The 26,520-nt window shown below is 35.0% G+C and overlaps 1 protein-coding gene across 2 annotated transcripts in view; it reads left to right on the forward strand.

The window, feature by feature from the left end:
* Positions 1-624: 624 nt before the first annotated feature.
* LOC127882474 (CCR4-NOT transcription complex subunit 11-like) overlaps positions 625-26,520 on the forward strand; it is a 42,714-nt gene continuing 16,818 nt past the window's right edge. For both annotated transcript variants that reach the window (XM_052355859.1, XM_052355867.1), the window contains exons 1-6: positions 625-694; positions 9,860-9,965; positions 10,870-11,007; positions 19,666-19,782; positions 20,469-20,522; positions 24,919-25,034. In XM_052355859.1, the coding sequence (XP_052211819.1) occupies positions 645-694; positions 9,860-9,965; positions 10,870-11,007; positions 19,666-19,782; positions 20,469-20,522; positions 24,919-25,034 (581 nt within the window). In that variant the 5' untranslated portion in view covers positions 625-644. The remainder of the gene's footprint in view (positions 695-9,859; positions 9,966-10,869; positions 11,008-19,665; positions 19,783-20,468; positions 20,523-24,918; positions 25,035-26,520) is intronic.

Consider the following 26,520-nt stretch of genomic DNA (forward strand, 5'->3'; position numbering starts at 1 on the left):
GTTTTTCAATGTTTGCAAAGTATTTTGTATTTTTTTCATTGTGTTCAACATGCTGTGCACGCGCTCTTAGTATTATTCCATTGAGACGTGTATGATAGATTCCATCTAATATTTGTTTTTTTAATGTTATTTCATTTTCAATGTCGGTGGTATCATTTGTGTTTGTTTGGTGCAATTGTTTTTCAAGTGTTTCAATCGTTTTGATGGTTTCAGTTTCAAGTTTGTGTGTTTCTTTTTGTTTAAATGATGTGTATCTAATTGTTGTGTTACGTATATTTCCTTTAATTACTTCCCATAAGGTGTTTGGGTTTGCATCTTTATTATTTTGAACTGTATTTAATATTTCCTGTTTTATTTGTGTTTGATATTGTGTATCCAATAAGATGCTGTTGTTAATTTTAAAGTATCCTGGGCCTCTTTCAGGTTGTATATTATGCAGTTTAAGTTCAACTAGAGAGTGATCAGTCATAAATCCTGGTTTTATGTTACATGTGTCAATAATGTTGCAAAGAGATTCAGATATTAAAAAATAGTCTAGTCTACAAAATATTGTTGGTTTTGTGTTTGAGGGCGGAAACGTCTTGGGGGCGAAATAACTAGGGTGCGAAAAGACTTGGGCGCGAAACGTCTGTAAATCATACAAAATGGGTTCCAATATGGCGCTCTCCATGAAGGAATTGGCGTCACTTTTGAGGTTTGTTACTCAGCTCCATTTTTGTTTAGCCTGTTTTCAAGTATATAATTCATTGTGTTAGCTGATTAATTTTCAATGTTAAATGGTTTATCACGTTATTCGTGAAAGCTATTGTTTGCATGTTCAGATCTTTTTGATTTGCAAATTTATGGTTTTTGCTGTGTTTTTATCATGAACAACTTGTGAACACCTGTTAATTTAGCTAAAAGAAGAATCTTTTTGTTAACAATACTAACATAAAATTAAAGTGTTTTACATGCAAATGAAGTAATGAAATTTTGTCTAAACATGATCCGTCAAATGGCAAAAAAGGTCACCCAATAAAACAGCATAAAAAGTCAACCTATCTTTTAAATTTGTATGGTGGACGCACCAGTTATCGAACACCTAAGAAATTACTTCAAAATTGAAACACTTAAAATAACAAAACCATTTTGTTTTAACTAATGACTTACATTTCAATTATTCATTAACTTATCTGTAAAGTTTTCCAGCAAATATCCTTCAAGAAATCATAACGATGATTCCCTGGTTATTGTCACCTCTAGCAGACAAAACAAAATGGCGGCCGATGTAAACATGACCCATTACCAGACAGTGCATAAATACTACTCCAGTATATACAAAGTCACATGACTATCACGTGACCCGGACTCCGCGAAAAAATCTGTGTCAGCTACAATCAAAATTGAAAAGGGAAATATGCTTTTTGGTGTGTAAATGCACGTTTTGATAAAAGCATTCAAAAAGTAATAGCAAAAAACACATAAAAACGTGTAAATAACAATAAATGCATTAATTTCACCTGTTTTCTACGCATTTGTTTCAAGCTAAGTAGGCAAGTAGGTCATGGATTTATTGTACGACCAGTTGTTTATCGATGTGACCTCATGTGCACTTTTGCGCTTGCGCATACAGAACCAAAACAAAACGTTCGATAATAGGTGCTGTTCAATAACAGGTACTTCGACGATAATTCTAAAGTTTAAAGTAATGTAGAAAATTATGTTTCATGAATGTTAAATTAAATATAAATATTGAAATTATACCGCATACTTGTTTTGCTATTACTTAATTTTGTATTTGAAGAACAAATTGATTTACAAACAAGTCCACTGTCTACAGTCTACTCTTTAATTGTTTACTATTGCTGTCAAATCTACTTAGCATTGACAATTTCCACATTGTCAAATCACGCGTAACGAGACTGCCTAGGTAACTAAGGGTTTCGAGGGGGGGGGAGAACACACCTGCACTTTCCGCCACTAATATAGCTATATATTGACTTTAAAAATAAAATAAAAGTGATAAATTGCCGAACACTCAAATCTGGGAATCCCAGTGATTCTACATATAGCTCTTAAATTAAGTCATGGAAACTGGGCAACTAATCGTATTAATCATGTGACTATTTTACTGGATTCCGGTCTTGCGCAAGAAGGGTGTTTCGTCAATTAATTACCGGAAACCAGTCGAATTTTCATCAGGGTTATGTGAAAGCCAAGATATAAACGTTGAAACAGAAAAAAGTCTCACAATTGGCGTTCATACACGAACAAAATAAAACTTTCGGACTCGGAAAATATGAATTGCGTTGACGCATTTTTTAAGAATGAATCATCAAAAACCATTGAAACCCAGCAGGATTCGGAGGTTCATGTAATCAACATCGATTAATACTGTCGGATTATTGTGAAAGTGAAAGTAGACAATCGGCAGCTGCCGCACCTTCTTTCCCTTCCAATACTGTAGCAGATCTAGATCGTCAACCCATTCATCATGAAATTGAAATCACAATGTTGACATCGTTCCCCGGCCCCAGTTGAAACGTTTTCCCATTATTAGATCTACCCCTGCAACTTTATTTAGGACTTTGACTTTAATATCATACTTGTTCATGTGTTTAAGAACAAAAAGGTCCGAGACATACCTCTTTTTCTAAAAAAAAACCCTGAAGTCTGTAGGTGAGTTATAGACATTGAAATGAACAGTTTTTATTTTTTCCCCAAATATGTCTCTTTCGTGCTCGATTTTCACCTTTTACCCAGCGTCCAGTGTCTTCCCCTTTTTCTAAAAAAAAACCCTGGTACCAATGTAATTAACTACCGAGAAAAATAACAAGTTAATGCCTTACTGTACTGTGTGCAGAAACCTGTATGAAATTAAAACTACCCCAGACTATTAATTTTTAAGTGCAAGTTAATTTAAACCCACCCACTTTATATTAATCAAAGCGCTGAAGGCACTGAAGATGTTCGCTATTGCATAATTCAACACGCAATTCATTTTTGAAAATCAATCGCAAGTTTGAAATGAACACACGCCATTCACAGGGGACAAAAATTCCACTCGTCCGCTCGTATTGACGAGTGAATTCTTGAAAGGACGAGTGAATTTCCCTAAAGCTCTCGTCCTACAGGACGAGTGAAAAAAAACTGATGTTAAAATATATATTTTCTGACCAGTAAGACTCTTTTTCATTAAATAAAATCATTTCTTAAAGCATATCTATTCTGAAAGTAGAACGATAATGAACCAGAAATCGTAATTGAAAATTTCATACAGCGTTGTTATGCGAGACTGTGTCCCGAGTAAATATTGGCTTTTTGGTGTAAACTTTGCGCGTCCATGTTGACAGGGAACCATCTGACTTCATTCACTGTAAGTATTGATTTTTTTAAAGAATTATTTTACTGCGAAGTTCGGTTTTAAACCAGTCTGAATTTCATATGAAATATGTCTGACATACGAGCGTTCTTTAAAGGGGGCACGAGCGATGTTCAACCATCCGAAATGGAAAGCACGCAAGCATTAGAAAAAGGAAAAAACAAATTTGTCTTCATTTATTTATTTTGTGTTCCTCATAAATAAAGTAAGTTAACATTTCTTCTGTGATCAGCTGGCATGAATAACTAAGTAAGCAGCATTTTAGCAGTGATATAGGAAACATTGCTAGTCATATCAGTCCTTTGCAATCTTTCTCTCACACATATTTGAAGGACAAGTGCATGTGTTTGCAGGACGAGTGAAAATTTTAATGCACTTGTCCTGCAGGACGAGTGCAATTTATAAATATTTTTGTCCCCTGCATTCAACTTTATAAAGTGTGTGTCATAGTGCACGGGTCGAGTTTTGTGTGCACTTTTTATCATCCATATTATTTCATAGAAATAACTAAGACAAAATAAAAACAACATGCTTTTTGGAAGTTCTGAAAGCATAGAAAGTATGATGAAAATGGTAATGATAACTTAATATAAAGAAAATTTGCAGTCACCATATTAAAGGAATATTTTTTTCTTATATCAAATGACTATCTCACCAAGAATATAAATTCATAAAGAAAGTTCCGTGTACAAAACTTTTGATTTTTGACACCATATACAATTCAAAATATACAACAATCTTCGTATCTTGTATATGGAGGAATAAAAGTATATAAACATTGCTGTTTATGCTTTACTTATTACCCGAGCAGTTCACACGGTGTCAACAACGCTAACATAAACATAGGTATAGAGCACTCATGCGCTTTTAGGCGTAGCTGTTTCAGTTTTCATCTTAGTGACTTTTACATAACGCCAACAGACACGCATGAATATTTTCGAATATTTAATAAGCTGATTCGAGATACAACCTCTGAATTTTTGCTACATCACTGCATATGTGCTCAATTCAAAGGATGTAGCACTGTTCAGTGTAAGGAATTCCGGACTACTCTCTGTATGCTCAAACGACACAAATTGTGGCCCTGTTACAATTACGCGTTACAATCCATCTCGCAGAATTTCACTTTCGCCTCCAAGATGAGAAAACAATCATTAGCGAAATAGTATAGTGTCACGATAAGAGAAAATCTTTTAATTATCATACCACAATGTTTGTCGTACTTGGTCAGCACGTCTGGAAATCATTCCTTAATGTGTGGATAGGCTGCCATTATTAACAAGTTTGCTATTTTCAATTCAATTTTGTATCAAAAAGCATTGTTCTTAAATGTGGCATTTTCAATTCGCAATGAGATTTGTAATGACCCTCGTCATGTGAAAATGGGTCTTATTCCATATGCGCCCATCATATAAATAGCCCACTCAGCTAACAATCTTCGTATCTTGTATATGGAGGAATAAAAGTATATAAACATTGCTGTTTATGCTTTACTTATTACCCGAGCAGTTCACACGGTGTCAACAACGCTAACATAAACATAGGTATAGAGCACTCATGCGCTTTTAGGCGTAGCTGTTTCAGTTTTCATCTTAGTGACTTTTACATAACGCCAACAGACACGCATGAATATTTTCGAATATTTAATAAGCTGATTCGAGATACAACCTCTGAATTTTTGCTACATCACTGCATATGTGCTCAATTCAAAGGATGTAGCACTGTTCAGTGTAAGGAATTCCGGACTACTCTCTGTATGCTCAAACGACACAAATTGTGGCCCTGTTACAATTACGCGTTACAATCCATCTCGCAGAATTTCACTTTCGCCTCCAAGATGAGAAAACAATCATTAGCGAAATAGTATAGTGTCACGATAAGAGAAAATCTTTTAATTATCATACCACAATGTTTGTCGTACTTGGTCAGCACGTCTGGAAATCATTCCTTAATGTGTGGATAGGCTGCCATTATTAACAAGTTTGCTATTTTCAATTCAATTTTGTATCAAAAAGCATTGTTCTTAAATGTGGCATTTTCAATTCGCAATGAGATTTGTAATGACCCTCGTCATGTGAAAATGGGTCTTATTCCATATGCGCCCATCATATAAATAGCCCACTCAGCTATCACTCCTTCTGGTAAGGAGAAACATAACATATTGAGTGATTTTAAAGCGAACAGCATCGCCTATGGCCTGACTGCGCAAAAGCAAATGTTGGGTTTAACAAACGTTTGCTGAAACGCATAAGACCCATTTTCGCATGACGGCGCTATTGACGTGTGATTTAAATGTGTCGAAAGAAAACTGCGTTTAAATCAAATATAAACATACGATATATTTCGATAGTGAAGAAAGATACTCATAACAAGGCATATGAGGACACATATGAAGTGCTCTCCCGTAGTATATTTTTTATTTTACTCACACTAATGTGTGGTTTGACAATGCTAACACACATTTCATGCGGTGAATATGCAGCTTACAAGTGAAAAACACAACACAATAGTTACACTTTTGTTTAATTGTATTTAATTATTTAGAAAAGTAAATTGCTAATTTTATTTCAAAGTCAGCGTATACGCCGACTACATTTTTAAAAGACATTTATTGTTATAAATATATTTAATATAATATATTAGGTTGTTTTCGGTTTTAGCTATTAAAAAGCATTTTCGAGGTTGCCTATAATATGCCTGTAGTAATTCATGAACTCATATCCAACTGTCTATGTATTGAGAACTGTGAATATTAACAAGCTTAACCTTCTACTAACCTTCTGCTATTGCATTCGTATTATTATTATAAATTGTTTGTTATATTCGGGTTTAGCAATTATGAAACTTTTTTTTGTCTATCGTATCGCTGAAGTTATTGTTGAACTTATGTTCAACGTTTTATAAATTGAGAATATAAACAAAGACCTATAGATAATATGGGTCTTTGATATAAATAAGCGTCAACTTTTTCCCGAATCTCTCATTTTACGACCTGTAAGAGCGAGAGCGTAACCTATTGCGTTGTCATAACCCGTAAACTTTCCTTTGTTTATCGACAGACGCATCTATTAATAGCCTCATATATCATGAATGCCAAAACAACCGGGAAAAAGAACCACGTGACCAAATAGGACGCAAAACGCAAATACCATGCAACAACGACTTTTATTATGTAAGAAAGCTCCGCAATTCCTTTGAAGTCGGAGCCTTGTGATTGCTATTACTTAAATAATTGACCTCTAACTGAAGTAAGCAAAGGAAACGCAGCACCTAATTGACCCATTCCTTCTATGTGCGAAGGCAGATTGAATTTTACTAATGTATGGTTTGCCTATTATAACACACATTATAATGCGGTAAATATGCGACTAACAAGTAAAAAACACTATAATTAAACTTTTGTTTTGAATTAAGTTATTTAGAAAACAAAATTCCAAACCTCATTTCAAAACAGCAAGACTACATTTTTTAGAGAATATTATTGTTATATTTAAATGTTTTTTTTAACAGTTTCAGCGATAATGAAACATTTTTTTATGTTGTCTATCGTATCCCTGTAATAATTGTTGAAATAGTGGTCAACGTATTATTAATTGAGACCTGTGAATATAAACAAGCGTAACCTTATACTACTGCGTTATTCTCACACGGACTCCCCTTTGTTTATCGCCAGCCTCAGATTTATGAATGAGCTGAGCGAAAATACTACGTCACGCACACGCAGCAGAAAGTGGACTATTTTAATCATTCATAAACAATCTCCTCCGCGACACGTACAATACGATCATTGTTCATTGATTCTTTTCTATAAAACACCGTTCGAAAATATTGAATGTAACACGATATTAATATAATGTTGCCATTTGTGAATACACATAATTGGAGAACTCAAACCTCTTGCATAAATTATACAACTCTTTCTTGCGCGGATACGCAAGCGGGTATTAGGTTAATCATACCTAGTCGTATCGACCTGAATTTCACACTAAGCACTTTAGACGGGCGCTAAAGCGCCCATCTAAAAATAACAATTTTTTTATTATATTAGCTCAGTTTTCTTAATTAGCAGAAATAAAAACCTATTGATATTTGCACATTTCAGTAAACATAAGAGTACTATACAGTCAAATATATTTTATTTGTAATTTGTATAATATGTGTTTATTACTTATGTTGCAAGCCTAACTTGTTGTGCTTTTAAAATACATAAAAAAATTAAACATATTGTTGACAACTAGAATATTATTTAAGATCATTATTAAGCACAAGTAAGTCTCCAATGCCAAGCTTACCCCCGGCCAGCTAAACCGGTAGAGTGCTGATCTCTGACTCATTCATGGGTTGGTAAGTTTGGGCCTCAACTCGGGTTCATCTCTTAGAAATAATAACACCTAGCTACCCTGTCTGTAACCCAAATTGCAGTTGATGGTAACCGGCATACATGTTTCAAATACAATATGTGCTTATGTTAACATTTCCTGTAGATTCAACCACTGAGCAGGATATTAACTAAGTTAACCCCATTTTTTTAATGAAAAAAATAAATATACTATAAGATGTTTTAAAAAGACAAACCAACCAGAACCAACTTGTACTATCATAAGGAACATCATCCATTAACCATCTGTGCTTCCAGGTTTTTTTGCTCTGCTACATCAACAGGAATTAGTGTTTGGTTAATGTTTTCTGTGGTAATCATATGGATTACAATTTTTAATATTTTATCCCAACAACACAATCTTAACAATGATAGTATCCATTTTACAGTCAGGTTTTACTTCTATTCGGTTAAAAACTAAATAGTGAATCAGTCACACACACAGGCTCCTGCACATACACACACTTTAATGAGCAAGTATTTGGACTGTCATAGTTATTGCTTGCTTGAATGTCTCCAACTAAACAGCATATACAAGAAGTCTTTACTTAAGCATTTTTTTACAGCTAGCCTGAATCTTAAAGCATTAAAAGAACAGATTAAAATACCCACTAGGGTGACTAGGCGGACTATATGAATCTGGAAATGTTAATAGCCCAAATTACATATAACTAGCCCGGGCCCTTGGGCTAGGGTTTAGCATCAAGACTGTACAAGCAATTGCAATTCTTCCAACATTGATACTTTTCTTGTTTTGAACAAATCTGCCATGAACGGGTACCGGTAGTTAAATTAATGGGGATAGCCCCACACGCAACCAGTAAAGGGATAACTGTGATGCAGATGAAAGTTTCACCCAAATGGATATTGAGCAAATGGACATTTGACCGCAGACACTTACTTAAATTCCAAGTAAATGTTTTTTTAGCAGTGTTAATAGTCATGTCAACACATCACATGTTATGTTAATAGTTACATGACAACATTGGATGTGAAGCAACTTAAACTATCATCAATTTTATTATATTTCTAAATTTGTAGGATTTTTTTTTATGTAAGGGTATGAAGAAGACTCTGAAGTATCTTAATTAAATAAAAAAAAATTTCAAAGAACATAGTAATGTAACTGTGGTGATGTATTATATTAATTGCAAGAGTTAATAAAATTCCAGGTGTAGAAGTCTTGAGCTTCATGCAGAATGAGATTCAGTATCCCAGTCTCTTATTGACACTGGTATGTTCCTGAAAAAAAGTTTCTCAAACAATAAACCATTCAATAACATTTAAGGACAGCAAAGTTACCTGTTCTAAAATAATTGTTCTTTTTAAAGAAAAGTATTATAACAAATGTCATCAAACTCCTAATTTGCCCAAACTTATATTTTTTCCATACCCCACCCGCTTATGTAATGTTTCGTTTTTACCTACCGGTACTTTAAACACAATACAATCGAAATAAAGCATAAACATGAACGACAATTGAATCAAAGATACTAAGCTAATAACAAATTACAAAAAAAATCCTACCATATACCGTATGATATATCTGCAATTTCTTGGGAAATTATAATTGCATCAACACAGACCGTATGCAGACGCACTATCGAGTACCCCCCACCTCACTAAATCCACTCAGAGTTGTCTCCCTTAAAATAATGTTGAAAAGGTCAATATAATAGATGTTAATTTTGCCGCTTGCTACAAATCTTTCAGAGCCAGTTCTTCAATTTTTCCAGAGCATAATTATAAGACGATAGAACATATCATCATACTCTTAGATCTTGTTAAGAAGTACAGAACACAGAAGCATTTGCATAAAGTATCTTCCCTGATTAGCCTGAGAAGATTGCACAGGATGATCACCAAGCACACTCTCTGCCTAGACTGATTTGTCCCTGTTTATCCTTGCACACTCTCTGCCTAGACTGATTTGTCCCTGTTTATCCTTGCACACTCTCTGCCTAGACTGATTTGTCCCTGTTTATCCTTGCACACTCTCTGCCTAGACTGATTTGTCCCTGTTTATCCTTGCAGACTCTAAGGCTGATGTGGTATGATACTTTATGCTTATGAATTGAGCCAGGGTTTCCCAGAGACAGACTCCATTACATTTTTTTCAGTGTTTTGTCAGAAGATGCTACACCTTCACAGAGTTTTGAGCAAATTGCTACTAGCTTTCAACACTACTTTCAGAAACAGGACTACTTCAAAGTGGGCAGTGCATTGGTATAACTTTGCTTCTATCATCAGTTTATTTCTTTTTCATCAGTTTATTGCCTCCATTATCAGATAATTGCCTTTAACTTCTGAAATAGAGCAAAATTTACTAAGCACTATCGAAATTTTTAAATAAAAGGGTAATCATCATATGAAATAAAGCGTTGGAATTATTTCAAATATGCTGAAACCTTTTAACATTATAAGTTCTTTTAATGTATTAACTTGCTAGGTCATCAATTTTTTAAGTCAGACAAATAAAATCATAGGGATTTGTCATTCAATTCTGTGACTGTGATTTAAAAATGTGATTAATCAATGCATTGTGATTCAAAATCTGTGATAATTGCAATCCAATTGTTAAATGTTGTGACTTGAATGTATTGTATGAACTGTACTTGTATGACATATACATACACGAATAAATAAATCAATCAATCCTGTATTGCATATCAGATTTTTTTTCCTTCTTTGAGACGCGTCAAATCTTGGCCCTTTCACCTAGACATATTTTTCCCCTCTTACAGAGATTTACCCCCCAAAACTTATGTCTAAATTTTTGTTAAATAATTTTTAAACCTTTTAATTTTATGAGTTACCTACTCCAGTGTAGAAAATAGAAGACTAAAGCATAATTGAATAATCTGTTGCCTTTAATTTGTTGTAAAAATGTCTTTTATTGATTATTTAAGACTTTCCTTAATTTTCACCTAAATCTGGCGTTTTGCGCGATTTTTTCCCCCCTCAAAAAAAAGCCGGGCTCTTTCTCCAAATTCAGATTAAAAGCCCTGCCTATCACATACATCATTAATGAAATTTCATCATGATAAGCAAGAAATATGTGTAGATCATGTAACATCAATTATTGAATTAAACTGTAATAAAACAATGAATTAAAGTCTGCTCACTTCAGGTGCTGCTTCTGCAAAACCGTGACCTTCTGCCACACCCCACACAAAAGCTGGCTGCCATTTTTCTGCTTTATGAGATGTACAGGGTGGACCAACCCATTGCTGCCAACCCCTTTGCATCTGTCTTTGTGCACCTCCTGGTAAAAAGTTTTCTTTAAATGGTTAAGATTAAGAAATAGAAAACCCCACAGATACAGTACAGTCCACGAGTTTTCCCAAAAATCTCTCCCTGTGCGTGGCTTTTGTCTGCTAGCGAGTTCTTCCGCAGCGGGGAAGGCGAGGTGTACTCGCTAAAACAAGTTAGCTAATACCCGGGGCGTGTATTACTTTAGCCTAGTCAGTAAATGCAGACAAATTCCGTTCTTATCAGGACACCGCCGTGAAACACTGAGGTAGAAGTGTGCTACTATGCATGCCAAAAAAAACAACATTGTAATTAAAAATTGTTTAAATACTGTGGCTAATAAACCAAATCGTATCAAAAATTGTATACATACCGCTTTTTTAATGTTCACTTTCACAACATCACTTACGAAAAAATAATCTTAAACATTTATGGGGATAAATACGTTTAAGTATTACATAAACACAACCATATGCCTACGCCATTTTTATGCCCCCGGATAGAATGATCGGGGGTATATTGTTTTTCCCAATTCCCAATGGGCAGAACCTTTATTAGCTTACCTGAGCACGTTGTGCTCATGGTGAGCTATTGTGATCGCCTTTTGTCCGATGTGCGTCGTCAACATTTACCTCGTTAACACTCTAGAGGCCACATTTATTGTCCAATCTTCATGAAACTTACTCAGAACATGTGTCCCAATAATATCTTGGATGAGTTCGAAAATGGTTCCGGTTGATTGAAAAACATGGCCGCCAGGGGGCGTGGCAGATTTATATATATAGCAAACCTTGTTAACACTGTAGAAGTCAGCTATATTGTCCGATCTTCATGAAACTTTGTCAGAACATGTGTCCCAATAATATCTTGGACGAGTTGGAAAATGGTTCCGATTGGTTGAAAAACATGGCCGCCAGGGGGCGTGGCAGTTTTCCTTATATGGCTATAGTAAAACCTTGTTAACACTCTAGAAGTCACATTTTTAGTCCAACTTCATGAAACTTTGTCAGAACATGTGTGCCAATAATATCTTGGACGAGTTCGAAAATGGTTCCGGTTGGTTGAAAAACATGGCCGCCAGGGGGCTTGGCAGTTTTCCTAATATGGCTATAGTAAAACCTTGTTAACACTCTAGAAGTCACATTTTTAGTCCAATCTTCATGAAACTTTGTCAGAACATGTGTGCCAATAATATCTTGGACAAGTTCGAAAATGGTTCCCGTTGGTTGAAAAACATGGCCGCCGTGGGGCGGGGCAGTTTTCCTTATATGGCTTTACTGTATGGTAAAACCTTGTTAACACTCTAGAAGTCACATTTGTGGTCCAATGCTCATGAAACTTGGTCAGAATATTTGAACTAATAATATCTGGGCTAAGTTAAAAAATGGTTGAGATCAGTAAAAAAACATAGCCGCAAGGGGGCGTGGCATTTTTCCTTAAATGGCTATTTACTACAAAACCTTGTTAACACTTTAGAAGTCACATTTATTATCCAATCTTTATGAAACTTGATCTGAACATTTGTTTCAACAATAGCTTGAGTGATTTTGAAAATGGTTATGGTTTGTTGAAAAACATGGCCGCCAGTGGGGGGCAGATGTCCTTATATGGCTTTAGTGAAAACTTGTTGACACTATATTAGCCACATTTATTGGCCAATCTTCATGAAACTTGGTCAGAACATTTGTCCCAATGAAATTTTGCCAGAGATTGAAGCTGGGTCATATGAGCTCAAAAAATAGGTCACAAGGTCAAATATAAAAAATCATGTTAAAAGTCACTTTTTTGGTCCAAAATAATCTTCATGAATCAGCTTGCATTTTTTTCAGAATAGTCTATTTCCTTTGGCTTTCAGGTGAGCGCCTTAGGGCCTGATGGCCCTCTTGTTATTTTGGTTATTTACTTGTGTTCAGTACTATTACAATATTATTTGTTGTTCAGAAAATAAATTGCCGCCTTGTATTATTTGTAGTAAGTTTTTATAGACACAGGTTCAGGCTAGCGTCTATAAAAAATGTGCTTCTGTCGTTAAAATGCTGAAAATATTGTTGAAAAATCATTTCCACTAGCTTGTCATTGATGGAAATGGTTTGGAAAAGCGCCTATAGTGCAACATTAGTATAAAGGTAATGTTAAAACAATATGGACTAATGCTGGATAATGCAATATTCAAAACGACACGATAGTCTAAGACGCACAAAATATTTTGGGGAAGTATCCAGTGTCAAGATTGAATGTTAGCTGTAAAATCACCGGCTGCCAGTGCTTCTGGAGAACACTGGTATTGCCCCAAATATTAAAAAAAAACTATCACCACCTGCGCAATTAAAACTTGAAGTATACTCTTTAAAATGTCTTAAGAACAGTTCGGGTCGCCTAACGAATTGTAAAATATTGGACGCAGACACCGATAATAGCAGGTTCCTAGCCTGTCAGTGTTAAGCAGCCAACATTTTCCAGCATTTTAAAAACAGAAGCAAATTTTTAATAGACACTAGCCTGAACCTGTTTTAATGCTCCCCCAAAATAATTTGATGGGGGAGCATATAGTCGCCGCTTCGTCTGTCCGTCCGTGCACAATTTTTGTCCGGGCTATTTCTCAGCAATTAATGACCGGAATTCAATGAAACTTTATGGGAAGCTTCACTACCAAGAGAAGATCATCATATGTGCATATTATCAGCCGGTTCTGGTCGGATGATTTTTCACAGAGTTATGGCCCTTTGAAATATTCTATAAAAAAAAATCTTGTCCCTCCAACTACTGTGCCCTCAAGACATTTCCTTTTATCTGAATATATAGTGCAATATTGTGACAAAAAAAACTCCGACGGTTTCTTGTATTGCTTAGTCGCTGGCTACTTTTAAGATATAACTGGCTACTCAAATTTTTTTGGAGAACACTGGGCAATACACTGTGTGATTTAGTTTCTGAACAACAAATAATATTGTTGAAAAATCATTTCCACTAGCTTGTCAGTGATGGAAAGGGTTTGGAAAAGCGCCTATAGTGCAACATTAGTATAAAGGTAATGTTAAAACAATATCGGCTAATGTTGGATAATGCAATATTCAAAATGACATGATAGTCTAGCACAATACACATAATACATAGTACTGAACACAAGGATGCAGGGAAGATAATAGGTGTTTATAGAGTGTCAAAAACTAACTAATGAAACATAGTTTTGAGGGGAAAAAACTAATAATAACAAAAAGCTTTTAGTGAAAACTAATCGACATGAAATCTCATCTGTTGTCCTGCACATGTCTAACAAACATACCGGTACTCAGAAATCATATAAAACTGATCATATAATTATGATTGAGCACCGACTTGGTAGACCACAAAACAATAATACTGTTGTTTTTTTTGTCCGGAAACTCTTAATGTTTGGACACCTCTGTCTTTAGCAAAAACATTTATTTTTCATTATTAAAATTTTCAGACAAACAGGTTTTTTTTTTCCATAATTAATTACTTCATTTTCGGACATTTTTTTTTACCTTCCTCTTTTACCATAATTCTGCCATATTGTGCTTATCTGGGTGCACTTGATTATGAATGTCTACAACTGGATTAGGGTAATAAAACCTGGAAGACAAATGCCTTTAGGCGACAGACCATTGCATTTTGGTTATTGGATAAATAACTATGTCAGTGTGCAGTATCACGTGACTTTGTGGGGTTCACCCTTGCACTTTAATGGATGTTAACACACTGGTAAGTGGTGCTTTTTTTCAAATAACTTTTTAAATAACTAGTGCATAAAAGACAGTTTTTAATGGTGCTTATGGCGATGTAAAATACATCAGAATTACTTTATTGAATAAGCTTGTGGTCTTGGCCAAAAATTCAATTTTATACAGCATTTATCTACACACCGTTATGCTGCTGGCAATGTGAAAATTTGGCACCGATTTCAGAAATATTAAAGGATTTATTCTTAAATCTTAAGATATTGGCTCAAACTGCAAGAAAAACTGTCTTTTATTACTAAATAATTGTGCACCTACATACAAGTAATTTATATTATACGGCTTGGTATTTTTAGCTCATCTATTTTTTGAAAAAAAATTATGAGCTATTGTCATCACCTTGGCGTCGGCGTCCGGTTAAGTTTTGCGTTTAGGTCCACTTTTTTCAGAAAGTATCAATGCTATTGCATTCAAACTTGGTACACTTACTAACTATCATGAGGGGACTGGGCAGGCAAAGTTAGATAACTCTGGCGTGCATTTTGACAGAATTATGTGCCCTTTTTATACTTAGAAAATTGAAAATTTTGGTTAAGTTTTGCGTTTAGGTCCACTTTTCTCAGAAAGTATCAATGCTATTGCATTCAAACTTGGTACACTTACTTACTATCATGAGGGGACTGGGCAGGCAAAGTTAGATAACTCTGGCATGCATTTTGACAGCATTATGTGCCCTTTTTATACTTCGAAAATTAAAAATTTTGGTTAAGTTTTGTGTTTAGGTCCATTTTATTCCTTAAGTATCAAATCTATTGCTTTCATACTTGCAACACTTACTAACTATCATAAGGGGACTGTGCAGGCAAAGTAATGTAACTCTGACTGGCATTTTGACAGAATTATGTGCCCTTTTTATACTTAGAAAATTGAAAATTTGGTTAAGTTTTGTGTTTAGGTCCACTTTATTCCTACAGTATCAAAGCTGTTGCTTTCATACTTGCAACACTTATTAACTATCATAAGGGGACTGTGCAGGCAAAGTTATGTAACTCTGACTGGCATTTGGATAGAATTATGGGCCCTTTATACTCAGAAAATTGAAAATTTTGTTAAGTTTTGTGTTTTGGTCCATTTTACCCCTAAAGTATCATAGATATTGCTTTCATACTTGGAACACTCGCAAACTATCATAAGGGTACAGTAAAAGGACAATATGCATAACTCTTGTTGTCATTTTTACGGAATTATGGCCCTTTTTTTACTTTGTAACTTTGAATTTATGGTTAAATTTTGTGTTTCGATCCACTTTACTTCTTAAGTATCAAGGCTATTGCTTTCAAACTTCAAATACTTTCATGCTATCATGACGTAACTGTACCTGGCAAGTTGAATTTTACCTTGACCTTTGAATGACCTTGACTCTCAAGGTCAAATTATTAAATTTTGCTAAAATTGCCATAACTTCTTTAGTTATGATTAGATTTGATTGATACTTTGACAAAACTACTCTTACCTGACATACCACAATAGACTCCACCCAAACCATCCCCTGTGCCCACCCCCCCCCCTGACCCCCCTATTTTTTTTTTTTTAAGATCATCTCACAAATGACCACCACACCCTCACACTATACCCCCCACCCCCCCCCCCCCATTTTTTTTTTGAAACGGTTAAAAAACACAAATATTTATTTTTATTATTTTATGTTTGAAATACCGTCTAACCATCGCACCCAAGAATCCCACCCCCCCTCCCCCACCCGAATCCCCCCCCTCCCCCACCCGAATCCCCCCCCCCATTTTTTTTTTTTTTTTTTTTTTTAAGATCATCTCACAAATTACCACCACACCCTCACACTATACCCCCCCCCCCACCCCACCCCCCATTTTTTTTTTGAAACAGTTAAAAAACACAAAAACACAAATATTTATTTATATTAGTTTATGTTTGAAATACCGTCCAACCATCGCAACAAAGAATCCCCCCCCCTAGAATTATTATTTTTTGCATTTTTGCTTTTTTTTCGCATTTTTGGAAGATAATGTAATAAATGTCCACACCCCCACACTATACACCCCTCTTCACTCCACCCCTCCCTCCTTTGTGATTGAAAATGAGAGTCCCTTCACCTTTAAAAAGAAAATACCGTACATTCGCGGCCATAAGTCTACCTCGGCCATAAGTCGAGGGGTATAATGTGGCTAGAAAAACTTGGTTTTTTGCCTTGACTCTGCCATAAGTCGGGGGGTAAATTTCCTCAATATCTCAGACATGTTTAAGTGACGTTTTAGTCATGGTTCTGAGGGCTTTTGCACTGGCAGTTGACATTTTTTGGGATATTAATAATAAGAATATATTAAAAACGAACCTTCAAAGTTTCAATTATTTATTATCACGAAAAATATTTTTTATTGTTCAAAATCATAATAACATATCATTGATTATTTCGAACTTAATATATATTTCACAAATCAAAATTAAATTTAACGCAATAACTTTCAGCGTTTATTTTATGAGCAGATATATTTGTATTCAAATGTTAGTGCTATTGATGTAAAAATTCGTGAAAATCTTGAACGCAAAAATTCATTATATGGTCAAAATAATTGTAACTTGCTCTCAAATAATCAAAAACACTTCCGCCATTATGCATGAAACACGTGAATTTACCAACACTCGCATCGCTCGCTATTCGACTGTTATACATATTCGTAAATCACGAGATACCCGAGGAATATTTTCTGCATTCTGGAAAAACGTCTTATCTACCCTGTAATAATACTAAGCAGCTAATCGAAAGTAATTGTGTATTTAATATGTCCAATTACACTTTTTAATAATCCAGGGTGAGTGCGTAATATTATTATAATCAAACAATGAATGAAATCTTCAATCAGATAAGATCTATTTATTTACGAAACGATTATGCATAAATTGTGGGACAGTTATGAATAAATCAACGAAACCACACCTTCATCCAATCAAAAAATATACCATGTGAAGTTGAACAATAGCGATTGGTTAAAGGCGTATCCAACGATAGAGTAATTATTTTTGATTGGTCAGAAGTAGTTTGTAGCAGAACCGTTGTGCATATCATTAACGGATAACTATTTTAGGCGTGACGCAATAAAGACAAATGATCAAAAGGATGCCAACGCTACACTTTACGCTTTGATCTTAGTCAAAAGGCCGAGAAGCGATAATTGGTGGCATGAAGACATCTGCACCTGTTGACAGTTTGTATTTACACGGATTAACTTTAAATGGGTACAAGTGTCAGCAGTTCTTAGCAGACAACGGACGATGTATCAATAGACAAATTGCTATATGTATAATTTTCGCCACTTTACCGTACGTCACAAATGTTTAATATTTTCGAAGTTATTTTTACATGTTTTTATCTGCACTTATTACGAAGATTAATGAATTAAAAGCCAATGTAAACATGCAGTATTTTGTTATCGGCGGACATTTAAGTAAAAGACGAGTCGGCCTTACCGTAAACAGTCATCATTCCTCCGCTTCGGAGATTTATTACTTAAAAAAAAAACGGCACAGAAATATGTTGTTTTTAATTTTTATTTAGTACCTCATCCATAAGTCGAGTTGACTTTTAAAGTCAATTTTGGGAGCGTTTTTAGGTCGACTTATGGCCGCAAATTTACGGTAGATGAGCGGTCTGCACCCGCAAGGCGGTGCTCTTGTTCTAGTATATGTTCTAATTTGTTAGAACAATTGATGCTATACACACCCCTATATGATGTACATATACAATTGATGCTATACACACCCCTATATGATGTACATATACAATTGATGCTATACACACCCCTATATGATGTACATATACAATTGATGCTATACACACCCCTATATGATGTACATATACAATTGATGCTATACACACCCCTATATGATGTACATATACAATTGATGCTATACACACCCCTATATGATGTACATATACAATTGATGCTATACACACCCCTATATGATGTACATATACAATTGATGCTATACACACCCCTATATGATGTACATATACAATTGATGCTATACACACCCCTATATGATGTACATATACAATTGATGCTATACACACCCCTATATGATGTACATATACAATTGATGCTATACACACCCCTATATGATGTACATATACAATTGATGCTATACACACCCCTATATGATGTACATATACAATTGATGCTATACACACCCCTATATGATGTACATATACAATTGATGCTATACACACCCCTATATGATGTACATATACAATTGATGCTATACACACCCCTATATGATGTACATATACAATTGATGCTATACACACCCCTATATGATGTACATATACAATTGATGCTATACACACCCCTATATGATGTACATATACAATTGATGCTATACACACCCCTATATGATGTACATATACAATTGATGCTATACACACCCCTATATGATGTACATATACAATTGATGCTATACACACCCCTATATGATGTACATATACAATCGTCAATGCAACCTGAATTTTTTCGATATTTTTTTAATCTTAATTTTCAGACACAAAGTGTTGGAAAAGAGTTAACCAGTAGATGTGAACAAATATCATGATAACTTTAAAAATTTCACAACTTTTCATAACAGATTTGGCTTAGGTGTAACTTCACAAGAAACCCTGTTGATTAAGTGTGAAAAATGTTGGTGGCACCAACATTTTAGATTCAAAAGGAAAAAGGCAATTAGTAAGGTATATTAAATTATTACATGTTTGTTTCCCTCCTCCAAGAGAGAACTAGGAGGCCGGTCAGTATACATGTATTACCTGTTTGTTTCCCACAGAATTCTCCTAGAGACAACTAAAAGGCTGGTCAGTACACATGTATTAACTGTTTGTATCCCACAGAATCCTCCTAGAAAGAACTAGGAGGCCAGTCAGTATACATGTATTACCTGTTTGTTTCCAACAGAATCCTCCTACAGAGAACCAGGAGGCCGGTCAGTATGACTTCCACTGGGCCATACCTGCCATCTCACCTGCAGAGAAGTACTTTCTCTCACAGCTAATATCCAGTCCTTCCAAGGAGGTACACAACTGACTCATAAATTGTTTCAAGAATAAAAGAAAATTAATTTGAAGCTCACCTGAGTACTAAGTGCTCCAGGTGAGCTATTGAGCTACAAGATGAAGGCTATATTTGAATTAGGCTCAGAAAGGGCAAAAACTAGATCAACAGGTCATGTCATTGATTATATATGATAATTAACACACTTAAGTACCAATATGGTCATCGTTTGCGTTTAAAAATAAATATATTGAAGTATCCTTTTTATTATGCCCCCGAAGGAGGGCATATAGTGATGGCACTGTCCATCGGTCTGTCCGTCACACTTTGCGTTGAGGTTTAGAAAAAACGCTCATAGCTTCTATGTCCTTTTAGATGTAACATTCATATTTGTTTTGCATGTGTATATGGACAAGGCCTTCCCATGCGTACACAAATTTTGACCCCCTTGACCTTAAACTTAGGGTACGCGTTTAGGTTTCAAAAAATGCGTTTAGGTTTCGAAAAAGGCTTATAATTTCTCTTAAAGCGTTTATCGGGGGCATATGTCATATGTATGGAGACAGCTCTTGTTCTTAAGCATAGTTTTATGATCGTTTATGTTAATTTAATAACTTTTATTTACATCTAAACAATTCACATATATTTATAAAACTATTATTCTTTTTAGAATTTTTGCATTAATGTTTTGTTCCATTTATTTTTAGTTGTACAAGAAAACCCCCACACAGATTCTTCAAATGGATGTAGGAAACATGCAGGTAATTTAGCTTAAATCCTTCTCTTGATAGTGCTTTTCTCACATAAATTGAAATGGGCCTTTCTCTGCGAAAAAGGGTTTTAATGCATGTGTGTAAAGTGTCATTCCAAATTAGCCTGTGCAGTCCGCTCAGGCTAATCAGGGACTGCACTTTCCTCCTAAACTGGATTTTTGCTAAGAAGAGACTTTCTTGAAACAAAAAACTATAATAAAAGTAGAAAGTGTCATCCCTGATTAGCCTGTGCAGACTGCACAGACTAACCTGGGACAAAACTTTACTCACATTTATTTAACCTTTTTTTCACAGAACAAGGCCAAAATAAAAAATGTTTTGTGATGCCATTGTTTAGTACAATTTATTTTTTTGCTGTTTACCTGGAGTATACTGCCTGTAATCTTTCCATCAATGTCAGTTTACCAGTACACAAAGATGTTTATCTGTACATTTTTTGTATTGAGTCAATGTCATTATTATTATATAAAAATTATTCATAATGAATTGTATTTACTTTTGCAGCACAACCAGTTTGTTTTTTTTGCCAGTTTTAGAACCTTTGGGTATTAAAAAGACAAATTTAAATGATTGGCAATTTGTCCCAAACATTGTCATAAAATCATAAAATATGTATAATCCTTCTAATAATCAAGACTTATTTTTGTTAAAATGTGCATAATCATTTTATGATAGTTGCAACACACATTGATTTTTAGCTCACCTGAGCACAACGTGCTCATGGTGAGCTTTTGGGATCACCTTATGTCCGCTGTCAGTTGCCGTCGTCAACATTTTGGCTTGTTAACACACTAGAGGCCACATTTATTGTCTGATCTTCAATAGACTTTGTCCAAAGATTTGTACCGATTATGTCTTGGTCCAGTTTGAAACTGGGTCTTATGAGGTCAAAAACTAGGTCACTAAGTCAAATTAATTAAAAAGCATGTTAACACTCTTGAAGTCACATTTATTGCCCAATCTTTATGAAACTGGACCATAACATTTGTCTTGATGATGTCTCAGCTTAGTTTGAAAATGGTTTTGAAAGGTTGAAAAACATAGCTGCCAGGGTGCGGGGATGTTGTCCTTATATGGCTATAGTAACACCGTGTTAACACTTTAGAAGTCACATTTATGGTCCAATCTGCATGTAAATTGGTCAGAACATTTGCTTTTATGATAGCTCAGCTGAGTTCAAAAATGGTTCAAGTCCTTTAAAAAACATGGCCACCAGGGTTGGGGAAGTTTTCCTTATATGGCTATAGTAAAATTTGTTAACACTCTAGAAGTCACATTTATTGTCCATATTTCAGAACATTTGTATTTATGATAGCTCGTCCGAGTTCGAAAATGGTTCGGGTCCGTTGAAAAACATGGCCGCTAGTTTTCTGTATAGGGCTATAGTAAAATCTTGTTAACACTTTTGGAGTCACATTTATAGTCCAATCCTTATGAAACTTTGTCAGAGTAGTCTTTCTAATGATAACTCAGCTGAGTTCTTAAATGGTTATGGTTAGTTGAAAAACATGGCCACTAGGGGGCGGGGCAGTTTTTATTATATGGCTTTATAAAAACAATGTTAACACTGTAGTTGTAATGAGGATGTTGGTGCACAATGATGATGGTGATGATGATGTGTAACAGGCTTACAGTTCTCTGGAAATTGGCCCCAATTAACTGGGCTCTCATATCAAAGACCTTTGTCTTGATGTCAGATGGACACCATTGATAAGATAGACTGCTTATACAGTTTGCAGTTATTGAGTTTTTGTGTTATTATCAAAGATTTGTGAGTTTTACAGGTTTAATTGTTGTTTCAATAGGAATTATCATTGCAATGTGAGTTTGAAAATTGTTTTGGTAGATTTAAAAAAATTTGTTCAAAATGTGAACAATTGGGTTATAAAAAAACAGCAATTTATTACATATTTAAGAAGCACAAACACTGTTTGGTTAAATAGACAAGTTGTTTTGAAAGTTGTTTTTTGCAAAACTAACGTATTTTTGCTACAGATTTTTTGTGCATTCAAATTCCATAGTTTGACAGTTGTTCGGATATGATAAATGTTCACATTTATTGTGTGTGTTTTTATGCCCCCTTTTGAATAAAAGGGGGTATATAGTTTTCGCACTGTCCGTCTGTAAGTCAGTCTGTCACACTTTTCGTGTCCGCTCTCTAATTCAAAGAGTTTTCATTCGATCTTTACCAAACTTGGTCAGAAGTTGTATCAAGACAATATCTTGGTCAAGTTTGAATATTGGTCATGCCGGGTCAAAAACTAGGTCACGGGGTCACTTAGTGCATTTCAAGGATTTAGCATGGTGTCTGCTCTCTAATTGAAATAGTTTTCAACAGATCCTTACCAAACTTGGTCAGAAGTTGTATCAAGACAATATCTAGGTCAAGTTCGAATATGGGTCATGCCAGGTCAAAAACTAAGTCACGGGTCACTTAGTGCATTTCAAGGATTTAACATGGTGTCCGCTGTCTAATTGAAGTAGTTTTCATCTGATCTTTACCAAACTTGGTCAGAAGTTGTATCAAGACAATATCTAGGTCAAGTTCGAATATGGGTCATGCAGGGTCAAAAACTAGGTCACGGGGTCACTTAGTGCATTTCAAGGATTTAGCATGGTGTTCGCTCTCTAGTTTATGTGGCTGTCTGATTTATTTTGATATTCTAAAACATTTTTATGCCTCCGAAGGAGAGCATATAGTGATCGGAATGTCCATCCGTCTGTCCGTCACACTTTGCGTTTAGATTTCGAAAAATGCTCATAACTTCTATGTCGCTTCAGATTGCAATTTCATATTTGGCATGCATGTGTATGTGGACTAGGCCTTTCCATACGCACACAAATTTTGACTCCTGTGACCTGAACTTGAACTTAGGGTCCGCGTTTAGGTTTCGAAATCTGCGTTTAGGTTTCGAAAAAAGCTCATAACTTCTACCAAGCGTTTTTAGGGGGCATAAGTCATCCTATGGTGACAGCTCTTGTTTTTTATATTTTTACTTTAAGAAAGATTAAGTGTCAGATGTTTCGTACCTAAAAAGAAGATTAATTTTGAATTTCTAGTAGATTTTCTCATACTCATGTACTTCCTTATAACTGACTTTGATATATGATAACACTTTAACATATTGTATTTAATTATGAAAAAACATGAACACAAAATCTTATTTAAACATACAGTTTTTTCGGTATCTAAAGCTGTTCTTGCAAAAACAAATGTAACTATTCATTTTGTATAACATCCTGTAATGCTGAGATGCTTATCTGAAGTTATCTCATGATCTCAAAGCTTGTGAACAATTTTTGAAAAAAAAAGTACTTTTGCTGAATATGCTCAGTATTGAAATACTGTCTTCATATCACTTTTATCCAAAATAAACCTTTATTGCAATGGGAAACAAATGTCTCATTTAAAAAACATAAAACAAAAATAAATAAATACCTTTAACGCATATATTTATATATCTGCCAAAACAACAAACCCTTTCTTCTCACAAAACAACATTAACAACCCTTGCTTAACGTTACTTCTTCTCAGGTGAGCGACCCAAGGGCCACTATGGCCCTGTTTTTTCTTTAGAAAGATCCCATGATGATTTACCCTAAAATTAAATTCTTTTATGAAAAAACTGGTAAATGGGACATATATACTCGAGGTTTATTAAAGTTAAATTGTAGAGAAATGTCATTGTTCACAATGCAGACTCAAAATGGGCATTTGATTTAACCTGTTATAATAACACAATTACATGGGTGTACTCAAAGTATACTTGGATAAGACTCTATCCTCTCATTTCTGTGAATCAAAAGTATTTTCATTTGGGTTGAGCTGTGAGCTGTATGGTATTTAACTTCAGCTACATAATAAAGACAAACTTTTAAAGTATTTAATTTTGTTTACAAATATTAAGATAATTGATGTAAATTGTTTGTTTTGCCTCATTTTTTAGTATTGAATGTTGTTCACATTTATGCAGGTAAGACTTGTTCACAGATTGTTTGTCTCTGGTACAACACATTCTAGGACAAGTGTGAATTTGTGAATGAATCCTACATGTCTAAGAACGCAACAATTAACCCAGTAGAGTACTTAATATGAATATTTAATGAAATCTTATATCAAAAGAGCTGTGTTTTTGGTAAACTGGGCTTAATGCATGTGTGTTTTAGTGTTATCCCAGATTAGTCTGTGCATTCCAGGGATGACACTTTGCCATAGCTGGATTTCTTCTAAGAAGAAAAAATACTATAAAAGCAGAAAGTGTCGTCCTTGATTAGCCTGTGCGGACTGCACTGACTAATCTGGGACAACACTACAAACATGCATTTAACCCTTTTCCAGAACAGGGCTCAACAAACCTATGAAATACCATTTTTCTGAATTCAGAATTTCGACGTGAGTGGTCTGATGTTGGCCCTAACTGAACGACACTCAGAGATGCCTGCCATGAGCAAGTCTGCCATCCCAGTGGTCGTACCTGACCCAGACACCAAACCTACCACGTACGACAATTTTAATAATGAAGAGTCTAGTTCTTTGAAAACTGGGCTTAATGCTATTTCATGGAAAACTGGGCTTTATGCTAGTTCATGGGAAACTGGGCTTTATGCTAGTTCATGGAAAACTGGGCTTTATGCTAGTTCATGAAAAACTGGGCTTAATGCTAGTTCATGGAAAACTGGGCTTAATGCTAGTTCTTGGAAAACTGGGCATAATGCTAGTTCTTGGAAAAGTGGGCTTAATGCGAGTTCATGGAAAACTGGACTTAATGCTAGTTCTTGGAAAACTGGGCTTAATGCTAGTTCATGGAAAACTGGACTTAATGCGAGTTCTTGGAAAACTGGGCATAATGCTAGTTCTTGGAAAACTGGGCTTAATGCTAGTTTTTGGAAAACAGGGCTTAATTCTTTAAAAAATCTGGGCTTAATACTAGTTCTTGGAAAACTGGGCTTAATGCTAGTTCTCGGACCACTGGGCTTAATGCGAGGTCTTGGAAAACTGGGCTTAATGCTTGTTCTTGGAACACTGGGCTTAATGCTAGTTCTTGGAAAACTGGGCTTAATGCTAGTTCTTGGAAAACTGGGCTTAATGCTAGTTCTTGGAAAACTGGGCTTAATGCGAGTTCTTGGAAAACTGGGCTTAATAGTTCATGGAAAACTTGACTTAATTCTAGTTCTTGGAACACTTAGCTCAGCGACAACGTTTTTGATGTCGTTAAATATCCAAGGACGCCAAACATTAAATAAATCAAAAGAATAGCGGATTCTTCAAAACGGTAACGAAACCGAAAATGAATATTAATGATAACTTTGTGAACGCGGTCAACACCTGCTAATTAGTTTGCATTGTCAATTAATAATTGGATTAATCAACTGTTAATTAATAATCCCATATATGCCCGATTTATATTTTTAAAACCAAATTATGGGTCGGTAATATAGACGATAAGAGTCATAGACACAAACGTTTGAAATTTTCTAAAGAGTCAAATGAATTTCGGCATATGGTTCTATTTAAAGATATGATGAAATAAGCTCCCAATCAGGACCGTTGTATTGCAACATGCGTAAATAACCTGCCACGGTTTGCAGGCGTTGTGTACAGCTTTTTTAGGTTACAAAATTCTACATTTAAGAAATGAATTTCTTTGTCCTGATAAAAAGAGCGCGAAAATTGGCGTGGGTGTATTTATTTGTAAATTTGTAGTGGGTACAACATTGAGATAATTTAATTTCCATTAAAAGTTTCGTTGTAAATTTCAACTTAAGTACCGGGGTATCTCGCGAATTATTTGGCATTAACATTTTCTCTTAATAAAATATAATGTAAACACACTGTATCGTTACCGTTAGGCTGTATCAGTTCTTTCATTATTGAAACAATTATTGTATTGTATACTGACTGCACACAAGTGTCGTAACATACGGATGCAATATGTAAATTTGAACAGTACTTAAAGTCAGACACAGGTAAATAAATGATTTAATA

The sequence above is a fragment of the Dreissena polymorpha genome, chromosome 1, assembly GCF_020536995.1.
Source record: "Dreissena polymorpha isolate Duluth1 chromosome 1, UMN_Dpol_1.0, whole genome shotgun sequence".
Lineage (NCBI taxonomy): Eukaryota > Metazoa > Mollusca > Bivalvia > Myida > Dreissenidae > Dreissena > Dreissena polymorpha.